Source organism: Lissotriton helveticus, chromosome 4_1, assembly GCF_964261635.1.
Source record: "Lissotriton helveticus chromosome 4_1, aLisHel1.1, whole genome shotgun sequence".
NCBI classification, from domain to species: Eukaryota; Metazoa; Chordata; class Amphibia; order Caudata; family Salamandridae; genus Lissotriton; species Lissotriton helveticus.
In genome coordinates this window covers 1,048,464,169-1,048,485,286 of record NC_136063.1, presented here as the reverse complement: position 1 = coordinate 1,048,485,286, position 21,118 = coordinate 1,048,464,169, and the positions used below count along the sequence as shown (strand labels likewise).

General features: G+C 45.9%; 1 protein-coding gene across 1 annotated transcript in view; it reads left to right on the top strand.

Moving 5' to 3' along the window:
- Window positions 1–21,118, top strand: part of LOC144828105 (uncharacterized) — a 431,229-nt gene that overhangs the window by 196,832 nt on the left and 213,279 nt on the right. Inside the window, exon 2 of the mRNA XM_078686230.1 lies at window positions 17,073–17,948. Coding sequence (XP_078542356.1) covers window positions 17,073–17,948 — 876 coding nt within the window. The remainder of the gene's footprint in view (window positions 1–17,072; window positions 17,949–21,118) is intronic.

Sequence of the window (21,118 nt, the reverse complement as noted above, 5' to 3'; positions counted from 1 at the left end):
AATGGCTGCAGGGTTTTTCCCAGGTTGTCATAGGTTTGATTTGTTTTGAGAACTCCGTATGCCTTATCAGGGGCTGGAGGAATATCGCTTGTCTAATTAGATGGCAAGCGTTATGACCTAATCAGATAACACGCTCCTGTGCCGTAGTGTGGCTTTATCAGATAACGGTTCCTGCATCATGGGGGTTTTCTGCCTCATGGGATGGCTGCTAGTTAACTTGTTAGTTTGTTAACCAGAATAGGGTCAGGAATAGGGGGATCGATACAGAACCTATAGGAATACATCACATTATGTCAGGCTCCTCAATCTCGATTCCTAAGCATCATACCGATGCTCAATAGGGGCCCACCTCTGAATCACCCCAAGTCTGGACGGTGAATACCCGCAGACTGTTGAGGTGATTGAGCGGGGAAGGAAAGGGTAAGAACAGCAGGGAGGGAGATCTGAGAAGGAAAACAAAAACAACATAAGTGTCTATGTTTCTTTTCTTATACCCTCTAGTTTGTACATAACCCCTCTATACAATAATCCCTACCTGAAACAATAAAGAAGTATAGCTGTCTTCAGAACAGAGGAGGGTGGAGGCAGTTTCATGATACAGCTATCAAATGAAAGCAAAAACATGAAAGAACGGTTAAGAGAGAATATTTCTATGACCCCGAACACTTCTTCTATAATTTGGTAACCCTCGTAACACACCTATCAAAAGGCTTGCATCTTTTAGGGTACTGCCAGTCTGTGTGTTCAGTATCCCTCTGTAATGTTCTCTCTCTTCTGGAATAAATGTAACATAGTACAATTACCATTAAAGCATGGTAGAGGGTAGATGAGGCTTTGTAAACAAAATAGAATCTCTAACCTATTCAAACAATAAAGATCAATAGTTGAAAATGAATCCAATACTCATGCAAAGTCTCAATGTTCGCAGGTCTTCCTCGCAAAGCACAACAAAGAACTACTGCCACAATAAAGGTTAACTGAAATGGTTCTTATTGTTTCCATTTAAACAATATCTGACTTTATCCAAGAGTGCATGGGCCTTATTTATGAAGGACTTGCTCCGCCGGTGCGCCACTTTTAACATGGGAAAAAGTGACGCACCGGTGGCGCAAGGCCTTCATAAATAAGGCCCCATGTATCAGTATAGTGCAATCCCACTTGGTTCTGTGATTGCAGGTGCTGAATATTTCCCTGCATGAAACCGGTACTCCCTTGGTTTCTCCAACATGGAAATGCCACTCAAACACCACAGAAGGAATCTGTGCTCCTCTGCATAAGACAGTCAGCCGGCAGATCCCAGCCAACAGAGGAGTCACTACAAGATGCTGATGGTCACCGTAACAAAAGGCTGAGGCTTTAAAGTTCCCAGGAATATGTGCCTAAGCACTCTTACCGCCCTTGACAAAGCATCGTATTCAGGCGTGAAAAGTACGACTCTGCAACCAAACGAATAAACGGTGATTCTGCCCGATTTCGGTCGCTCTTTGAATCTGCTCCCAGCGTCGCACCCGAATCACGTGATGCAGCTCGCTATGGACGCCGGGAAATGTAGTTTGATTCTGGCATTTCGGAGCTCGGTATGCGCTGAGAGCAGTTAGTGCACTACCGGCATCAGAATCCTGACAGAACATTCACCTTCCTGAAAACACTGACTGCCAAACGGCTTGTCAGAATGCAAGCGATGGAACCTGGCCACCAATCTAGGCGGGTGCACCGTCCCGACCGGCTCCCAGGAATTCTCCTCCGGACCGTAGCCTTTCCATGCTACAAGGTTCCACAGCTTCCCTCGCACCTTCTTTGCATCAAGAATACCCTTCACCTCATACTCCTGTTCCCCCTGAACCCATATGGGAGAGGGGTTCTTCTTCACAGGACCACAAGAGGGTTTCAATAGTGACACATGAGACACCGGGTGTATCCGGAAATTAGATGGCAATTTCAGCTTAACTGCCCCAGGATTTATGAGTTTGATTACCCGATATGGGCCTATGAATTTTGGATTGAATACACTGTATCTTTTGAATCTGATGTGTCTCATAGACAACCAAACCCATTCTCCACTCTTGTACACAGGACCCGGTCTCCGATGCTTATCGGCCTAAGATTTGTTACCTTTCCATGGCTTTGATCAAGTTATTACGGGTCATCATCAGAGTCTTACGCAGAAACATTAATCTTTTGCGTAAACCAGGAATTTTAGTGCTCTTACTGGGGGTAAGGAAGGGAGTGAATCGAGGGTGAAACCCATAGGTGCTATAAAAAGGAGTGTGCAGCCTGGAAGAGTGCTTGGCGCTGTTATAGGCTATCTCAGCTACCCATAACCAATCCACCCATGCATCAGTATTAGTATAGACATAACACCTAAGAAACTGTTTGAGAGTTTGGTTCATCTGCTCTGTTTGGCCATTGGTCTGGGGGTGAAAACTCGAAAGAGAAGAAGCAATCTGCAGCTCAGAGCACCAGGTTTTCCAGAAGTCAGCTGTGAATTGGGCCCCCCTGTCTGAAGCAATAACCTTGAGAAGGCCATGGAGCCGAACAGTGTCAACTTCTACGCTCCCAAACGCCAGCTTCGATCGACCGGCCACGCCCTCGCCACCGTCCCCCGCATCCGAAGAGCCACCACAGGGGGACGGTCCTTCTCCTACCTCGCCGCCAAGACATGGAACTCCCTCCTGACCCACCTCCGCCTGACCCAGGACCACCTCGCCTTCAGGAAACAACTCAAGACCTGGCTGTTCGAGCAGTAGCGGACCCCCCTCCCCTAGCGCCTTGAGACCCTCTGGGTGAGTAGTGCACTATATAAATGCCCTGATTGATTGATTGATTGACCAACAGTAGTTTGGCCAATTGACTTGCCATAGGAGATTGTTTGCACACAATAAAATTACCTATCTTAGGCAAATAGTCTATGACCACTATTATGGCTGTGTTTCCTTGATCCTTGGGCAAACCCACAATGAAGTCCACTGAGAATCGTTCAAACGGGGCTTCCGGAGTGGGCATGGTCTTTAGGAGTCCTTGAGCTCGCTGATGGTTGGATTTCATTTTGGCACACGTGGAGCATTCCTTCACCCATAATAGAATGTCTGGGCGGATGGAAGGCCACCAAAACTGGCGCAGGACCTTCTCCAAAATCTTTGCACCTCCTACATGTCCCGCACACGGGAGGTCATGACACCAAGAAAACACAGTTTTGCGTAATCTGTTCGTAGGGACTAATACTTGTCCTTTAATGGGTAGGCCCTGTCACATCTTCCACTCCGGATGACTCCTGAGTCAACTTCTCCAGGTAAAAGATTGTACCCCCTGTCTTACTTTCAGCAAGAAATCATCAGTTCGCGTTGCACATAATACCTGACTGGGTTCTATTATGGAATTGACTGGGGTATCAGAAGGAAGCGAGGACGAATCTTGTCTAGTGAGGGCGTCCGCCTTCTTGTTGTCTACACGGTCACAATGAAATTATATTCTGCAAAAAACTGCATCCACCGAAGTTGACAAGGGGTGAGATAGCGAGCGTCCCACATGAATTGGAGGTTGCGATGGTCAGAGTATACTGTCACCTGATGTACTGCTCCCATCAGCCACTGTCTCCATTCCAAAAAAGCATCTCTTATAGCCAAGAGTTCCTTTTCTGCGATTGTATAGTTTTGTTCTGCAGTATTCAGTTTCTGAGACATAAATGCGATGGGATGAAGGTAGCCAGCCGTTTCATGCCGTTGGGAAAGTACAGCTCCTACAGCGAATTAGGACGCATCAGCCTCCACGATGAATGGTAGATTTACGTTGGCATATGTGAGAACCGGGGCGGTCATAAACGAATGTTTGAGAAGTTCGAACGCTTTCTGGGTTTCTTCTGTCCACAGGAAGGGTGTCTTATTTCTTGTCAATCAGGTCAGGGGGGCAACCATATCCGAGAATCGTCGTATAAACCTTCTGTAGAAGTTCGCGAACCCAAGCAGACTCTGGATTTCCTTTAGGTTACGAGGACATGGCTAAAAATCCATGATGGCCTTGACCTTCCTTTCGGCCATGACTTGACCTGAGGGGGTGAGCATGACCCATAGGAACTCTTCCGTGGTCATGTGGAACTCGCACTTGATAATTTAGCAATACAGCCGATGCGTACGTAGTGCTTGCAGTACCAAACGTACATGGACGACGTGTTGTTCCTCTGTGTTGGAGTATATGAGGATGTCTTCTATGTAAACAATAAAGAAGAGGTCCAAATACTCCCTTAGAACCTCATTAAGAAAGAATTGAAATGCCGCAGGGGCGTTACATAGCCCAAATGGCATCACAAGGTACTCAAAAAGCCCATACCGCGTCTTAAAGGCAGTCTTCCACTCGTCGCCCTCGTGCATACGGACCAAGTGGTATGCCCCCGTAGATCCAGCTTTGTGTAAATGTCCGCTGACCATACCTGCTCCAGTAATACAGGTATCAAAGCAAGAGGATACTGGTTTTTAGTTGTTTTGGCATTTAATGCCCTACAGTCTATACAGCATCTCAGATCTCCGTTGGCTTTCGGCATGAAAAAAAGAGGAGATGCTGCCGGGGATCTGGACGGACAAATAAAACCCAGCTCCAAATGTTTGTCTAGGTATTGTTGTAGATACAGGTTCTCAGGCAATGTCAGGGCACATAACCTCCCACACGGAACCACAGATCCAGGAATCAAGTCTATTGTACAGTTGTAGTCTCTGTGGGAGGGAAGCTCATCCGCTTTGGTATCACTAAAGACGTCGTCAAATGTTTCATAGCCTTCGGGTATGACAACTTCCTTTTCTGCCGCTGTGGCTATGTGATGTGTGGTTGCCAAAATACTAGCTGGTCGGGCTAGCTCTTGGTTGCAATGTGTTAGGCAATATGAGGAATCAAACCGTAAGGTTGTGTTAGCCCATTGAATGGTAAGCTTGTGTTTCTTCAACCAGGGAAGACCCAAGATGGCCCCATAATGTGGCGCATGTATTATATTAAACGACAACCTCTCTTGGTGGTAGTCATCATAGGTGCGTTCATACTCCGGAGTGTTATGTCTGATGGGTCCTGACTTAAGTTCCTTGCCATCCACGGCGTACACCATTTCTGGAGAGGGTTTACAGATAAGCTATACTCCTAAGCGTACTGCCACCCCTCTATCCATAAAGCATCCTGTAGCACCTGAATCCATCATGGCTCCTATTTGTTGAGTCTCCTGCTTAATTTTTATGTACATCGTAATAAGGAAATATTCCGCTTCCATGGAGACAAATGTATTTACCTGCTTGAGGATAGCCCTTCCTGCCTCCTCAAGTGTTGAAGTTTTCCTCCCCTTTTTCGGATGTTACCGTAGCCACTTGCCGTGGCCAGAACCGGCTGGTCTTAGGTTTGACGGGACAGTCTCTGAGGAAATGACCTTTTTTTCCACAGTACAGACACAGACCTTGCTTGCAACGATGGTCTCTTTCACTGACGGTTAGTGATGCTCTCACCGTCCCGATCTCCATTGGTTCTGGTTTTAAGGCAGTTTTCTACGCAGACAATGACCGATCAACAAATGGGACATATTTTTCTTTTCGTTTGTGTTCTCCTTTGTGCTCCCTAAGCCTATGATCCAAACGGAGGGTAAGGTCGATGAGGGCCGCACAGGTGTTAGGTTGGGGGTCAATTTGGGCCAGAACTTCCTTGAGCTCCTCTGTGAGTCCTTGATAAAAGATAGACGACTGCTTGGATTCTGGCCAGTCAGTGTCTGCCACGAGTCTTCAGAAGTTATTAAGATAACTCACAAGATCAGAATTTCCTTGCCTAGCAGATCTCTATCCGCTGAGAATGTCTCGGCCCGACGATCAAAACTTTTCTCAAAGCTCACCCTATATTCATCCCAGTCATAGAGGAGAGGGTCATCTCTTCGCACAATGGGGACCGCCCACTGTGCAGCCTCTCCGCCCAAGTAAGAGATGAGAAAAGCCACTCAGGCTTGATTAGTAGCAAACATTTTAGGCTTGCAGGTAAAGTGGAGTAGTACTTGAGTTATGAAGACCTGAACCTTTTTCATATCCCCATAAAACCTCTCCGGTGGGGCCAAGGGTATTTGTGCTGGCATCTCCACCACTACTGATGTTGGGCTCCCCCTGCATCAAATGGGTTTCTCTGTAGCCTATCTACCCTGGTTTTCAAGGCCGCTGTCTCCTGGCGTGATGCAGCCAATTCGGCCTGCACAAGGACTAGAGCTGCCATGACGTCATCCAAAGTGGCCATCCCCAAAACTCAGTACAATCGGGAGGAATCAAATTCTTGGGCCGATTATTCTGTCAGGCTCCTGAATCTTGATTCCTCAGGATCATGCCGATGCTCAATGGGGGTCCACCTCTGAATCACCGCAAGTCTGGACGGTGAGTACCCACAGACTGTTGAGGTGATTGAGCGGGGGAAGGAAAGGGTAAGAACAGCAGGGAGGGAGATCTGAGAAGGAAAACAAAAACAACATGAGCGTCTATGTTTCTTTTCCTATACCCTCTAGTTTGTACATAACCCCTCTATACAATAACCCCTACCTGAAACAATAAAGAAGTATAGTTGTCTTCAGAAGAGAAAAGAGGGTGGAGGCAGGTTCATGATACAGCTATCAAAAGAAAGCAAAAACATGAAAGAACGGTTTAGAGAGAATCTTTCTATGACCCTGAACACTTCTTCTATACTTTGTTAACCCTCGTAACACACCTATCAAAAGGCTTGCATCTTACAGGGTACTGCAGGTCTGTGTCTTCACTACCCCTCTGTAATGTTCTCTCTCTTCTGGAATAAATGTAACATAGGACAAATACCATTAAAGCATGGTAGAGCGTAGATGAGGCTTTGTAAACAAAATAGGGTCTCTAACCTATTCAAACAATAAAGACCAATAGTTGAAAATGAATCCAAAACTCATGCAAAGTCTCAATGTTCGCCGGTCTTCCTCGCAAAGCACAACAAAGAACTACTGCCACAATAAAGGTTAACTGAAATGGTTCTTATTGTTTCCATATAAACGATATCTGACTTTATCCAAGAGTGCATGTATCAGTATAGTGCAATCCCTGTCGGTTCTGTGATTGCGGGTGCTGAATGTTTCCCTGCATGAAACCGGTACTCCCTCGGTTTCCCCAACAGGGAAATGGCCGCCCAAACACCACAGAAGGAATCTGTGCTCCTCTGCATAAGATCGTCAGCCGGCAGATCCCAGCTAACAGAGGAGTCACTACAAGACGGTGATGGTAACCGTAACAAAAGCCTGAGGCTTTAAAGTTCCCAGGTGTGAGAACTTGGCCTGATATATGATGCTCACTAATTCTAGTGATCACCTTGTATCAGTCCAAACAACCCTTATGGTGATTGGTTGTAAGTCAACCTGATAGACCAGCTATCCTAGTAGCGTGGACAAAAGCAGTCTTTAGGCTAAACTCTTTTGGCCTGTGAAGCCAGCTGTTTTACCACAATATAACCCCTTGAATACCAGATGAAAGGACACCACACAGGTTGTTATGAAAATAAACGATATATTTATTAATAACAACACCTCTGAACTCTTTATGAGGTCAGAGGGCTAAGCACATAACAATACTACAAAAGAAATACGAGTTCGCACAATATCTACAGGTGTGCCTGAGGGGCAAGGCAAACTATATACTCAAAACAATGGAATGCGAGGAAAGAAAATACTGTAAGGAGATCCAGAGGCTGGAGGATCGCTGGGACTACGCTACAAACTAGGTAAGTAAGGAGCAGGAGGCCCACGGGACTCACGTGCAGAGTGGAAACTCTCACGCGGGATGCGTACCAACGTCTATGGATGCTACAGTTTACAAAGTTACGGATTCCGGACGAACCCGGCTGGATGGAGGGAAAACAGCAGTGGACCTGGACACTAGGATAGTGGACACAGACTTCAGCACCTAGAAGCTTTAGTTACCTAACCCACAGGCTGCGGGTGCATAGGGCTGAAGTTGCGTCGGGTTTGCTGTGTGGATCCCGGTGATGCCTGAAACAAGAAGTTACTGGCAGGCAGCCAGATGGAGGAGTCCGGTGGTTCCAAGGATGGAACTAGGAAGAAGGAAGTCCTGAAAAGGAAGGGGACAGAGTCTTGGTCACTAGCCAGTGACAGTGCTGGAACCAGGAGGGAACCAGATGCTGTTGCCGCGTTCAGGTGAAGGAAGGGTCGCTTCTCTCTGTAGCTGCGCGGACCAGGAGCTGTTCTTCACGACCAGGCTGGAGGCACGAGCTGTCCCACGTAGTCTGCTGCTGTTGGCGGTGTCGGATCGTCGATCTGGACAACAGGCCTTGGCTACTGCAAGCCACGCGGTGGAACAAAGATGGCGTCTTGGGTGGACCAGGAGGGTCCGCGGTGCTTCTCTTTCACAAGGAAGCAAGGGCCAGTCTGGGGGACCAGACTAGCAGTGTCGAAATCTTCGGGTCGTCGTCTCAGAGGTCACTAGCCAGCCGGCAAGTGACCACACAACAGGAAGGGCAGCAACCAGGCAAAAGGGCCCCCACTCAGATCACGGGGATGCTGGGGGGCTGGTCATTGGTGCAGGAGCTGCGTCGGTGTGGGGCTTCTCAGTCCCCAATGCACTCACTTGAGGAACCCTCAGGGGTCGTGCTGGAAGCGCTGTGCAGGTTTCTTCAAGATGGCCGTCTCCACGTTGCTCGTCGCACCCACGGGTCCCAGCTGTGCTGTGGATGTGGGTAGAGGTCAGAGAGGTCTGGAAGTCCGGGTCTTGTCGAGCTGGGTTGTCGGATTCCGGGATGGAAGGACTTTGCAGCAAACCGCACAGGAGCTTGATGGTGCCTGCGAAGCAGGATGGTCACTCCCTGACCATAGGGGAGATTCTTCAGTCTTCTGATGTTCAGGAGGTCGCATGTCAAGAGTTCTTCGTGGAAGTTGTCAAGAGTAATCTAACTGGGAATGGGACCAGCTCCTACCTTTATTCAGCTAAAGGGGGCTGCACTACGACTAGGTCCCTCCCCTGGGTGGGACCAGGAAGGGGGTGGTTACACCCCCTATCCTTTGTCCAGTTTCCCGCCAGAGCTGGGGCTGGAGTGCCCCAGCAACTGGTTGGAACCGGTGTATGCACAGGGTACCTTGTGTGCCCCAGGCATGTCTCATTCCTTTCAGCCTTGGCCTACCTAATACACAAAATCCTGTCTGGGGTGGTGCTAGCACCTCCCAAGGCAGGAAACCCTTTGTCTGAGTCTCCCTCGCTGGAAGGACTCCCAGCAGCAGGAGGTCAGACTTGTGTCTGTGGTGGCAGCATCCATTTTGTGATGCTGAGGCTTGAGTTAACTTTAACTGGGGTTTACAGTTACATACATGTCGTGTCCCTCTAGAAGGGTGGAATGCTAACCCTGTCGCCAGAATTGGCGAGGGGTTAGTATTCCAATTCGTATGACACCTTACTCGACATGTTTTGATAATGCTATGTCAAAGTTAGCATTTAACCGCCAGGATTATAATGCACTTAAGAGTATATGGTATAGCGTTATCATGGAACAGCTATAAGGACTTGGTTCCGCAAGCTGCAAACGGGCTCAGCTCATGCCAGAGCACCATCTCACATAATTCCAAGCACTCTGCCTTCAGGATTGATAAGGCCTGCCATAGAAGTGACTGATAGGAATATATGTGTCCATTTTAGGGTTAGATATAGGAATACTATATCTAAAGCAAAGGGTGATTACACCACCTTGCCCCAGCTGTCGTGCAGCCAGTTGTGTCAGATTTGGGTGGCTAGCCAGGGGTGGCATAATACATGCTGCAGCCCCTGGTAGGCCCTGGGTACACCTATGCCCTGGATACCTAAGGTATACTGTACAGGGACTGATAAGATGGCCCAGTACCAATTGGTAAATGCCCCTAGGGTACATGGTTGTAATTTAGAGAGAGAACAGCTAGGCTGTGGGTCTGATTAGCAGGCCCACAGCCAGGGAAAGTCGTAAACCAGTGAAGCAAAAAGCAAAAATCTGGGGTGGCCATGGGATTGCAGACCCCACTCTCCTACATACAGGAATATGTGCCTAAGCACACTTACCTCCCTTGACAAAGCGTCGTAACCAGGCGTGAGAAGTCCGACTCTGCAACTAAACGAATAATCGGCGATTCTGCCCAATTTCCGTCGCTCTTTGAATCTGCTCCCGGCGTCGCACCCGAATCACATGATGCAGCTCGCTATGGACGGCAGGAAATGTAGTCTGATTCCGGCATTTCGGAGCTCGGTATGCGCTGAGAGCAGTTAGTGCGCTACCGGCATCCGATTCCTGTCAAGGGGCATGTTGTTCTATAACCGGTAGAATGCTAATTGCTTGCTTAGGTCGCACTGTCTCTGGCAGGGCCGTTTCTACCATTAGGCAGGATTAGGCGGCCGCCTAGGGCGGCAGAATGGCTAGGGAGGCAAAAGGGGGAGAAATTGTGTATGCCTTCTACAATTCGACATCACGTGATGTCACGTTTGGTGCAAGGGGCGGGGGCCATGTGCGCCACGATATGTGCTGTGCCAGCATGGCTGCACTGTGCGGGTCATCACAGGTCATCATGGGTCACAGTACAGACAGAGAGGCAGAGAAACAGTCAGGTACGGAGGTATGCACCAAGGTGGGGGTGCGGCAGGGGGTGACAAGTGGGGCGAGCACAGCTGGCAACTAATAGCTCTCCTGAGAGTAAAAAGCGAGTGCGTGATCCGGTGCCTCCGTCTCTGGACAGGTCTTGCTCTGCCCCTCTTCTCCCCCTCTCAGCGGCGGGTGTTTATGTTCTCAAAACTGTGTACAAAAGGACTGCAGGGACCACCTCCCCAATAAATATACACGTAGGGTTTTTCACGATGCCTATCTACTCATGACAGCGCAGAGGAGAGTACAACATTGAGGCACATGGCCTCGTGTAGACAGAGGAACAAAAAGCTGAAACATTCAGTGGAGCGGACGGACACGGAGGGCCTGACAGGGACACAGAGGGCCTGACAGAGTCACTGAGGTACAGGAGTACATATAGAGATAAGAACAAGAGCGGATACACATTGAGGTGGGAGGTGGAGGGGGCGTGGAGTGGCAAGGTGCAAATGGCAGCTGAGTGAGAGAGGAGGGTTGAGCGCAGGGTGGGGGTGAGGAGAGGAGAGGATGAGAGAGGAGAGATGACATGACAGGCCTGTGGGCTGCACTTACCATCTGAGCTTTAAGAACTTACAGGCGATGAGGAGACCTGGCAGCCCCAAGGACACCACTGGAAGGGGGAGCTGCGGAAGGACAAGGGCATTGGGAGGGAGGGGGGCTGGGGTACAGAGACAGGGAAAGATACAGGGGGCTGTGTGAGGAGGGATCAGGGGAGGGGTGAGGAGAGAATTGCCTAAGGGGATGAAGAAGAAAGAAAAGAGAGGACGGAGGAGAGAACAGATCAAGGAGAGGGGGGCAGGCAGTCAAAGGCCAGCGCTTGTTTTTCGTCTCCTTCCAGGCCTTGGGTCATGAGACGGCCCATCTGGAAGTGTGTATGTGAAAGAATTAAGGTTATAGAAGCATAATGGGGAGATTCAGGGTTATCTGTAAATCGAGAGAAAAAAACGTCCCTGCTATTGTTTGAGACAATTTGCCATTCTAGGATATAATTAGGCCTGAGTGAAAGTTTTATTACAGCTGCAAAATCACAAGTAATGAGAATATCGGCATTGCATGAATTTTATAAATTAAGTTTTGTTATTTTGCTATTGTAAAATGTTGCTTACTTTTCAACCAGAGGGCACTAGATCAAGGAGAAAAGTCCTCGCAAGAACGTTAGAACTGCGGTTGAGATAAATTTGTTCTCAAACCAGTCTCCTGCTGGTATCTTTTGTGACTTTTTTTATTACCTGGAGTAAGCCCTTGTGTGTACATTTTATTTGAGATACTGGGCAAGAGCATTTTAGGAAATGTGTGTCATTTTGTGAAATGTTTGTAAAAGAGATGTCGATTTTGAAAACAAAAATCACAATTTTGTGGACCCCCAGCATGGAGTGAACCTCCTAAAAAGTGGTGAGAAAACTCTGCATTCGGGTTAAACTCCTTGTTCTTCGTTGTTAATGGTAATGATAGGGAGTTGTGAATACTTTCGCTGTCAGTAAGGAGTGTACAACATGCAGCTAACCAGTCTTCATGCTGCTAGCTCAAAATACAAGTTCTTTTATATCTAATGCTTTTTATATCTAATTCTTCTAGCCTGGATGACAGGGGGAGAGTGTGATGGTAGTAAAAGGGAGGGGGCGGCGTTTTCCAATTCTCGCCTAGGGCGGCAAATCACCTAGAAACGGCCCTGGTCTCTGGTAATATACGGCTTCCAGGGTTGTTAGTCCATGGCTTTCTGACCCGTTTCGGGGGGGCAGAAGAATTGGACTTTGTTGGTGAAATAATTTCAGAATGATATTGAATGCAGCAATTTGCCTTAGTTTTGCTGCATATGTTGTGGTCCTTTCTAGGGTCCATGTCTTTCTTAGTATTAGAAATGTGGCTAGTGTGATTCTCTAATATGCAGTCAGGTGCTTGGGAATCATGATGCTCCTGAGATATCGGATTTGAGAACATAGTCGCAATCGTTATTTATATGTAATGCCGTCTCTACCGTAGATATTTGCTTTTTGATAGCCCCCATGGCCCCTGTAATATACTTCAGAAGCGTATTTTGGGACTTGTCTGGAGTACTGCTCTTACAGACAGAGGTTGGATGCTTTCTCGTTCCCATTTCCAGTGGGGAGTGTATGCTATACATATTCCTAGGTGTAAAAAGAAATACAAAAGGGGGGATATAGGGCACATTTTAAATTAACAGTACACAACTCAACTACTATAGTTAATAAGTTATTATCAGGTATTTCCAAGTGTTGAATCCAACCCTTATCACAATTTAACAGTAAACAAATACGTCAAAGTCCACTACCCCACGTTGTATGCAAAGGAGTTAATCATTTTCACTATGCGGCTCGAGTCTCGTGCTGGAGTATTTAATGTAGTATAAACACGCAAAAACCGCAGGTGAGGGAAAGCAAGAGCTGAGCTTTTCTCTTTTTGAGTTTAACGACAGTAGCTTATTTTACAGTGGCGAGCACTTGACTCTCCGGACGTATTGAGTTCAGTTATCTTAACGTTGTAACACTGCCCACACGGTGCACCACAATTCTGCTGCTACCAAAGCTTTTAGTTGCATGGTCTCGGAAGTCGAACTCAAAGGGGGTGGCCCGCCCCGTCTCCTCCTGTCGCTGGTTGAGGCAGCGCTTTATAGTGCGATGTTCACGCCTAACCCTCTGCAGCTGCATGCTATTGTTGGCGTTGCACCCTGGGACTCCGAGTCCCACCAGGGTGGTTGGTGAAAACGAGGACCGCTAGAACCAGGAAGTGGTGCATGGTAAATAAAAGTGAAGCAGTGTCCTGCGCCACAGGGGTCGAGGCAGCATTTTATATCGCTGTGCTCAAGCCTCCCACCTCGGCAGCTGCAGGCTATTTTTGGCTTTGTACCCTGGGACTACGAGTCCAAGCTGGGTGGTTGGTGAAAACGAGGACCGCTAGAACCAGGAAGCGGAGTAAGGTAAATAAAAGTGAACCAGAATGCACTCTAGACATAAAGTCCACCCCCTCCAACGTCCTGCCCTCTCCAAAACACAGTGAAATTTCTTTTGAAGTTGTCAGGCCTGTGACATTGATTTTTTTTAATCTAATCTCCTTGTACCTGTTTTATAGTTTGTAATATATCCTGCCATTTTATTTGCCTCCACTTATCTATTGCAAAATAAGTCACATTTTATTTCCCAGGACAAAATTCCCTGTGGACCACAGGTAAGGCACCTTTCTGACATAGGAATGAGGTCACACTATGATAAAACAAAGTCTGGGAAACTGCACAAACTTTGGTTTGATATGTTTAGTGCTTGTCAACAATAGCAGTCGAGTTAACCTTTTAAGACATTCTAAAACGCAATGCCTAGGGAGAGAGCTGACCAGAAATGAAGAAAAAAGAGTACACTTTGCTGGAAAAATTTCCATCTGGCCAAGGAGGGTTTGTGGCTAGACTAGTCTCCATCATTATCTTGAATAATAGATAGCCATGTACTTTTTAACATTACTATATTTCTTGACCCTCCCACTCCCTTCCCTCATAGTCTTACACCCAACAAAGTGCTCCCACATCTCCGTATCGTAGCACACCCTGTCGCGCAGCACGGCAGGAAGAACCCGATGATGAAGCATGCCACCATGAGTCACTTTGGTGGGTGAGGGTTATTTTAAGAAAACTCATAGTTTTCCCTGAAACATCAAGGATTACAACGACAGAACAGTCATATTCAATCAAGTGGACTATTTTTGGCTTATTTACAAATGACAGGAAGTCGAGTCCCCTTTGTATATCACCTCTTTTTCCCCCCTTTGGTTATATGTGTTACATATAAGTCACCTCGAAGGTAGACCCTGTGTAGCCCATAGGACAGGGTGCTGTGTAATTAACCCGTTTGCTGCTGCTGTCGGCCAACGGCCATCGCGAGCACTACCTCAGTAGTTCTGTGCATGTCAATTGGCCGACGCAGCCCCGCCCGCTTAATAGAACGTTCCGCAGTGACGCGGAATGTTCAGAGCAGCAAACGGGTTAAAAGATTTGACATGTACTTTTAAGTTTTATATGTCCTGGAAGTTAAAAGCTCCCAAATTCGTTTTTCTCTACTGTGAGGCCTACCCCTCCCATAGGATAATATTTGGGATTGCTTATTACATTTAATAAGCTGTAATTCCTAATTGGGAACCAGCAGTTATGTCATGATTGGTACCGATGAAATTGTAATGATAATCCTTCTTCAATAGTAAAGTCAGATTTTTTATTACAATTTTGAAAATGCCACTTTTAGGAGTTTTCCATTTTCCTGCCCTTAGCTCCTTTGTGTCTGCAGCCTGCTTGGGTCACATGACATGGTGTAGCTGACAGCGAGACTGTGTGGGTTCCTCCCAGACAGTCACACAATAGAGGGATTAGGTATGCCTCAGTGGGCCATCTGCTGGCAGAATGGGGTTTGGAGCGCTCTGGTCCCAATTACACCTTGATAACTTATGCACTCCTTTCAGACAAAGGGCCTAACAATCATCCTCTATTGTCACTGCAGCTAGCTTGTAGCCAGAACAGGATAGTCAGGCAATTCCATGCAGTCCAGAGGCTTCTCTCACCTTCCAGAAAAAGGGCATCAGTGTATAAAAACATGATCTACAAACCCACTCTTCAGTTTACTACTGGGCCTGTGGAAGGATTCTAAGAGGACTACCTGCTGCTGTGACCTGCTGTGCACTCTGCCAGACTGCTACTGTACTTGGAAGGCCTGCTTTGCTGCCTAAAGACTGCCTTAAACCCTTAGAGGCCGACCAGCTGTTGAGTCCTGCATCCTCACCTACACCCAGGACTACCAGAAGTGACTCCAAAGGCTAATTTGCTGGCCTCCTGTTCAGGGCCACAGGTCCAGTAAAGGTTCTCACCATGTTGAACCCTCACCTGGACCCTGCCTGAGTGAGTCCTGAACCCCCAAGAGGTGTGTCACTAATCCTGTAACCTTGGTTGCGGTGCTAAAGGTGCTCAAGAGGCCGAAAAAACAAAATTGAGGACTTAGACAAAATTTGGCAAAAAGGTGCTCTGAGAACCAGGAGGAGAGTGGGACCAACCTGCTTGCCTATCTGCCCGAGGTGCATCGCTTGTCAAATTGACTTTGTGACCTCTCCAACTACGTTCTTCTCTGCAGCAGCAAATCTGTTTCCGCAGTCTTTTGACAAATGGGTATCCAACATCATGGAACTGTCTTCGGCCACAGCCCTCTGCTTCGTCCCGCTGGAGTTTTTCGACTTACATTTCAGCAACTAAGTTTGAATATAGAAATCTTCACTGCGGCTTCAACCCAAGGCAATCTGATCATGAGGATCCCTCCTTGGGCACCTCCTCCAGCTTTGCTCTGCTGAACTTTACCTTCTCAGACATATTTCTTCAAGAATTTTCCAAAGTCCCAAGGTAAGTGCTGACTTGGCCCAATCCACTTCTTGTATTCGAAATTCACTCCATTGCGGTCGACCTTAACTTTTGACTTTGACTAGGTGTCCTCCTCGGTTGGAGCTTTCATCTTTTAGCATTAGATTTCAGTGAAAACTTTAAAAATTCATAACTTTGGTTCTACAGATTGTTTTATTTATTTATTTAATTTTGGTGTCAACTAATGTATTAAAATGTACTCTATTTTTCTAAATTGATTTGGTAATTTTCCTGTTTTGTGCTTTTTACGTTATTACTAATTGAGTACTGCATAAATACTTTACACATTGCCTCTAAATTCAGCCTGACTGCTTTTTGTGCCAAGCTACCCAGAGTTAATCACAGATTAATTTAGTTACCTTTTGTTGTTCACCCTGCAGGGGTTTGTGCCTGTGTTTTGAGCAAGGCTCACACTCCAGTCAACCAACAACCCAATGCCTTAGAGAAACATAGCAAAGAAATGGGGGGCACAGGATGTACTGATAGTGAAGGAATGAGAAAAAGATATGGTCTGCTGCATGTTCAGGGAGAAAACAGTATATGTGCCCAGGGGGTGCCCGAAAAAGTGGATGCAAATATGGGGTAAATGGAATGCCTACAGGGGGGATATCTGTACTGCCCAGAGTACGGTCACAAGCCTCAGACGAACTAGACACTTGAAATGCAAGAACAATCTAACCAAGGTTTGGGATTACTTATTAAATTGACCCATGTGTTCCGCGTCAATGATAATGGTGAATCTAACGCTGCATTAACTGTGAAATCTGTACTGTTGTTTGCTGAAATCAATAAAAAGATTTTTTTTTTAAAACCAACCAAATGTCTCACAGTATTCAACCTATTTAAATGTCAAGTGGTGTTGCAGTGATTTCTGGCACTAATTAATGCATTTCTTACTTGAAAAGTGGGAACACATGTTAATATGTGTACCTGATTTGAGCACTTGTTTGCATTTTAGGTAATATAAGTGATGTGATAATATACATAAAAGAGAACCTGTTAATTTCAACTCGAATTCTCAAAAATAAATCCTAACTTCTTTTCATTGTAGGTTTTCAGCAGGAACTCTGTTCTCAATGAGTCAAATCCTAACAGCAAAAACACAGAACTTTTAAAAGATGAAAACAGTGAAGGGGAGCCAGGTTGGCTAAAAGTTAATGTTATTGAAAATAATGATAATTTCCACGAAATCGATTTTAAAAACTATATCAATTGGACAGTTAATAAACAGCTACTGGAGAAAAATTACCATCAAGCAAATAACGAGCCACACCTCAACGTGCTAAAACCGGATGTCACCGATGTGAACATTCTTAAAGATGTGACAATTAAAGGAGAACTTGTGTTTCGTTTAGATGCCCATAATATTGAAAGTTATGATGGGGACAGCGGCATTGAAGAATTCACTTTCAATGATGATACATATCTGATGGCTGATAAACATTTACAGAAAGAAAAGGAGTATGGGAGAAAAAAAGAATTGGGCAATCCATGTAAGTCGCGGTTACAGAAAAAAAAGTTCATTTCATTTATCAAAAGGAAACACTTTGTGAAATGTTTTAATTCGAAGATCGGCCATGAATCTAGCCGTGACGATTCTCAGAAACAAAACCGCAATCTCGTTACAAACAAAAAGAAGCGGTGCAGTGTGTCCTGTTTTAACTGGAATGCAAGTACACCTGAAGCTTACAGAAATACAGAAAACAAAAATTATTCATTCGACATTCCTCATTTTACAAATTCTGGTATGATTGGTAAAACCTTGAAAAACGAGCCGAAGGGCAACACGGAAGTACGTGAAAGGTGTGGAATCTATGGTCGATGGAACAATAGTGTTCAAGAACCGAACCTGGTAAAAAGCAGTGTACAGAATAATTTAATACCGTTAACACGAAGTGATATTTCGGAGTCTGAGAGGCATTCACAGGTAAGTGGCGATGTTTGTTTTTTCTGAGAGGAAAAATAGTTTTGTAGATTTTTTTTTATAAAGGTTATTTCAGTAAATTATCTCTTATTGATAGGCTCATTAAGGCTCATTATAATGTTTGAAACAGTCCTTCCTTTGCTGAAAGGTTATAAACGTGTAAAATATGCAAGACAAAATGGGCTTGTCAGTATCTTTGTTTTTGGAAAGCCGTGGTTAACGAATAGCCTTTTTATTGTCTCTCGGAAAAATATCTCGCTGTTGGTATTATTCATAAAAATCAACACGTGTTAAAATTGGATTTTAAAGCAACATCTTTCAGCGACTGTTCAAGCACTGAACAATATAACGGTGCCGGAGTCCGAAAAAGTATTTGTGAGTACAGGAAGTAGTACTGCAGGAGTACACTTTTAGGCATTCTTACGTGCCTTTGTGGAGCGGCCCCAAAACGTCGGCTCATTATTAGTAAAACGTCCAAGAGGGCATAGTCCTTTTTAGGGCTCGGCCTACATCCCACGAAGTGGGTGTGGCCAGAGTCCTCTAGAGAGCACTTCGGCGAGCTAACCTACACATTCCAGAGAAGCGCGTGAATTGTGTTCGGAATTTATGTCAGCTGCATGTCAATAGGCCCGCGCATGGCTGTGTTTTTACAAGCCAGCACGCAATAGGCCATACGTTTTTGAGTTTCTCCACTTCCTGCATATTCCGTGCGGACACGAGCAGGAGAAGGTCATAAATCTTCAATTACCAGCTGTCATGGCTTGCGGTAATTGAAGACAGATGCTGGGCTCGCAAGGCAGATGGTGGGCGCGCGTGCTCACGTCAGCCCCACAGAGTAAACACCATTCCTCGCACGAGCAGCACTGCGCGTTCGCCTCTCTTGCTTTACATTGTAGCTGTGTGTGTGCGCATGCTGGCTCCCGGCCAGCGTTCCTTTCCATTTTTTTTTAATTTCAGCTGTGTGTGTGCGCATGCTGGTTTCCTTTCCAGGGATTCTCAAAAAAGTGTTACTGGCCAAGGAAAGTGGTGCGCGTTATTTTTAAAAAGCAGCATTGAAATCGGCAGCTCGTATGTTTCACTCGTTACCCGCATTCACAGTCTGTGCACTACATGAATTACTGCAGTCAGCCAAACTCTTCGGTCACATGTGGGTAATGCTAAAATGCCTGCCCACCAAACAGGTGCTGCTAAACTCAGCCCATTTTGAAGGAAGTGCAGAAATTCGGAAGAAAGAATGGGGTTGAGATCTCAGTCGAAGCTCTCCTTTTTTGTGAAGCCAAGGTGGTGTTCCATTTAATGAATTGCTTATCTTCATGCTGTTGCAGCTGCCATTCTGTAACATATACTTAAATCACAGCTGGAAACACAGCTAACAAATTGATCACCAGGAAGGCGCTATTTACCTAACTCACAATGCAGCAAAAATAAAAGGGACACGTACTCACATCGATTACGCGGCAGGCATTTTCTGTCATTATTAATCACTTTCTTTACTGTTAGCACCTCACGTGTGCTCTTTAAAAGTGTCAGCCCTCTTTTGTTTTAATGGCGAACCTTGATGGATCGCATCCTTGATGTCACCAGGGAGGAAGGAAGGAGGAATTATTGAAAAGGATGTCAATGCGCACATCGGAGGGGAACCATCGCTGCTCAATACTGTCAACATTTGAATGTTCGCTAAAGCGCCTTGCAAACTATTCCTGAATTTAGCAGGAGCCGTGGAAGTTATTTTAATCCACTGTTTAAAGGGACCAGCCTGAGAAATGGGTGTCTCTTTCTGCGAGAGAGCGCTTCCAAAGCTTCCCGGACTTTGTTGCAACTCATGGGTAGGAAAATTATCCTTCAGCACACGTTTAAATATAAAGATGAGCCAGGATGTGAACAATGCGAGTGATGGTGCCAAATGTTGCAAAACCTAGTCTAACAGCACAACAAACAAACGAGAAACGGAAGCCTGAATCATTGCCAAATAGTAAGGTAAGAAAGCTGGCACTAAATTAGAAGACATGCTATCACTTGACACTGCACTCGAGACTTAAGAGCACATTTTGGTCATTTAAATGAAATGGGTTCTTTTTAATCACGTATTATTTAACAATGCATTAGTGAGTGCAGAGTAGTGAGTGCAGAGTAGTGAGTGCAGAGTAGTGAGTGCAGAGTAGTGAGTGCAGAGTGTAGTGTAGTTCCTATTATCCCAATAGGCTCTGCGCATTGGAATAATACCTTCAATAGTATAGGCCTAGACCAGACGTTAACTAGGTCTACTACTGTCGATATTAGACTTAAAGTTTTGGGTTTGCCAGCTAGCTCAGAGTTCACTAGAAACTTTCTCGAATAGGCAAGGAGGAGTTGAACCTCCCTGGATAGACAAGAAGGGATTTAGTTTCTGACAACCATAGAACATGACAACTTTGCTCTCCCCTAATCAAGAGTGTATCTCTAGAGTCGTGTGAAAACAAAAGACGACTTATTTTACTCAGTCAGTACGTGCATTCTTAGTCTCACCAGATTGTAGAGAAAAGGAAGAGACGGGCGTGTTCAATAAAAGATGTTATTTATTGATCAGTCTCTTTTCTCATACAAGAGAAATGGATCGATATTATTGCAATACTTATGGTTAAGTAAAGTGCATACATTAGAAGCAGAAGTATAAAATAATACTGTAAAAACATTGATATGGTTTCTAAGCCATATGATGGTTTAAAATGGATAAAATAGATACATACACATATACATTTGACTAATCGTACTCAACTGGTGTTTCTAACTACGCCTACCCCAGATGTACCTGACCTAAGCCTAATACGTGGGCGGGAGTAGAAAGTAGCAGTTTAAGTTAAGTTTGTTTTGCCAAGTGACTGACTAAAGAATTCTCTGCAAGGGGTTATTCAGTTCTGTACCTGGAATCTAGGATGAATGAGGGATGGTATCTCTCGTCTATGGTCTCGATATTCCAGGCTGCCTGCGAGGGCTACCCGGAAGCGCCGGTGCTGGATTTCTCGGCAGGAGAAAGCAGCGTCTCGTTCTCAGCGCGTCAGGAAGGCGGGGCTGCGCAAGCGGGGTCTGCTCTGCTTTGGGCTTCGGCAAGTCTGGCTGCTCCGATCTCGTCACCACCGCGTGTGTTTGCATAGGGCAATATCGGTAATATTTATACCTTTAAGGTGCCGAGATTG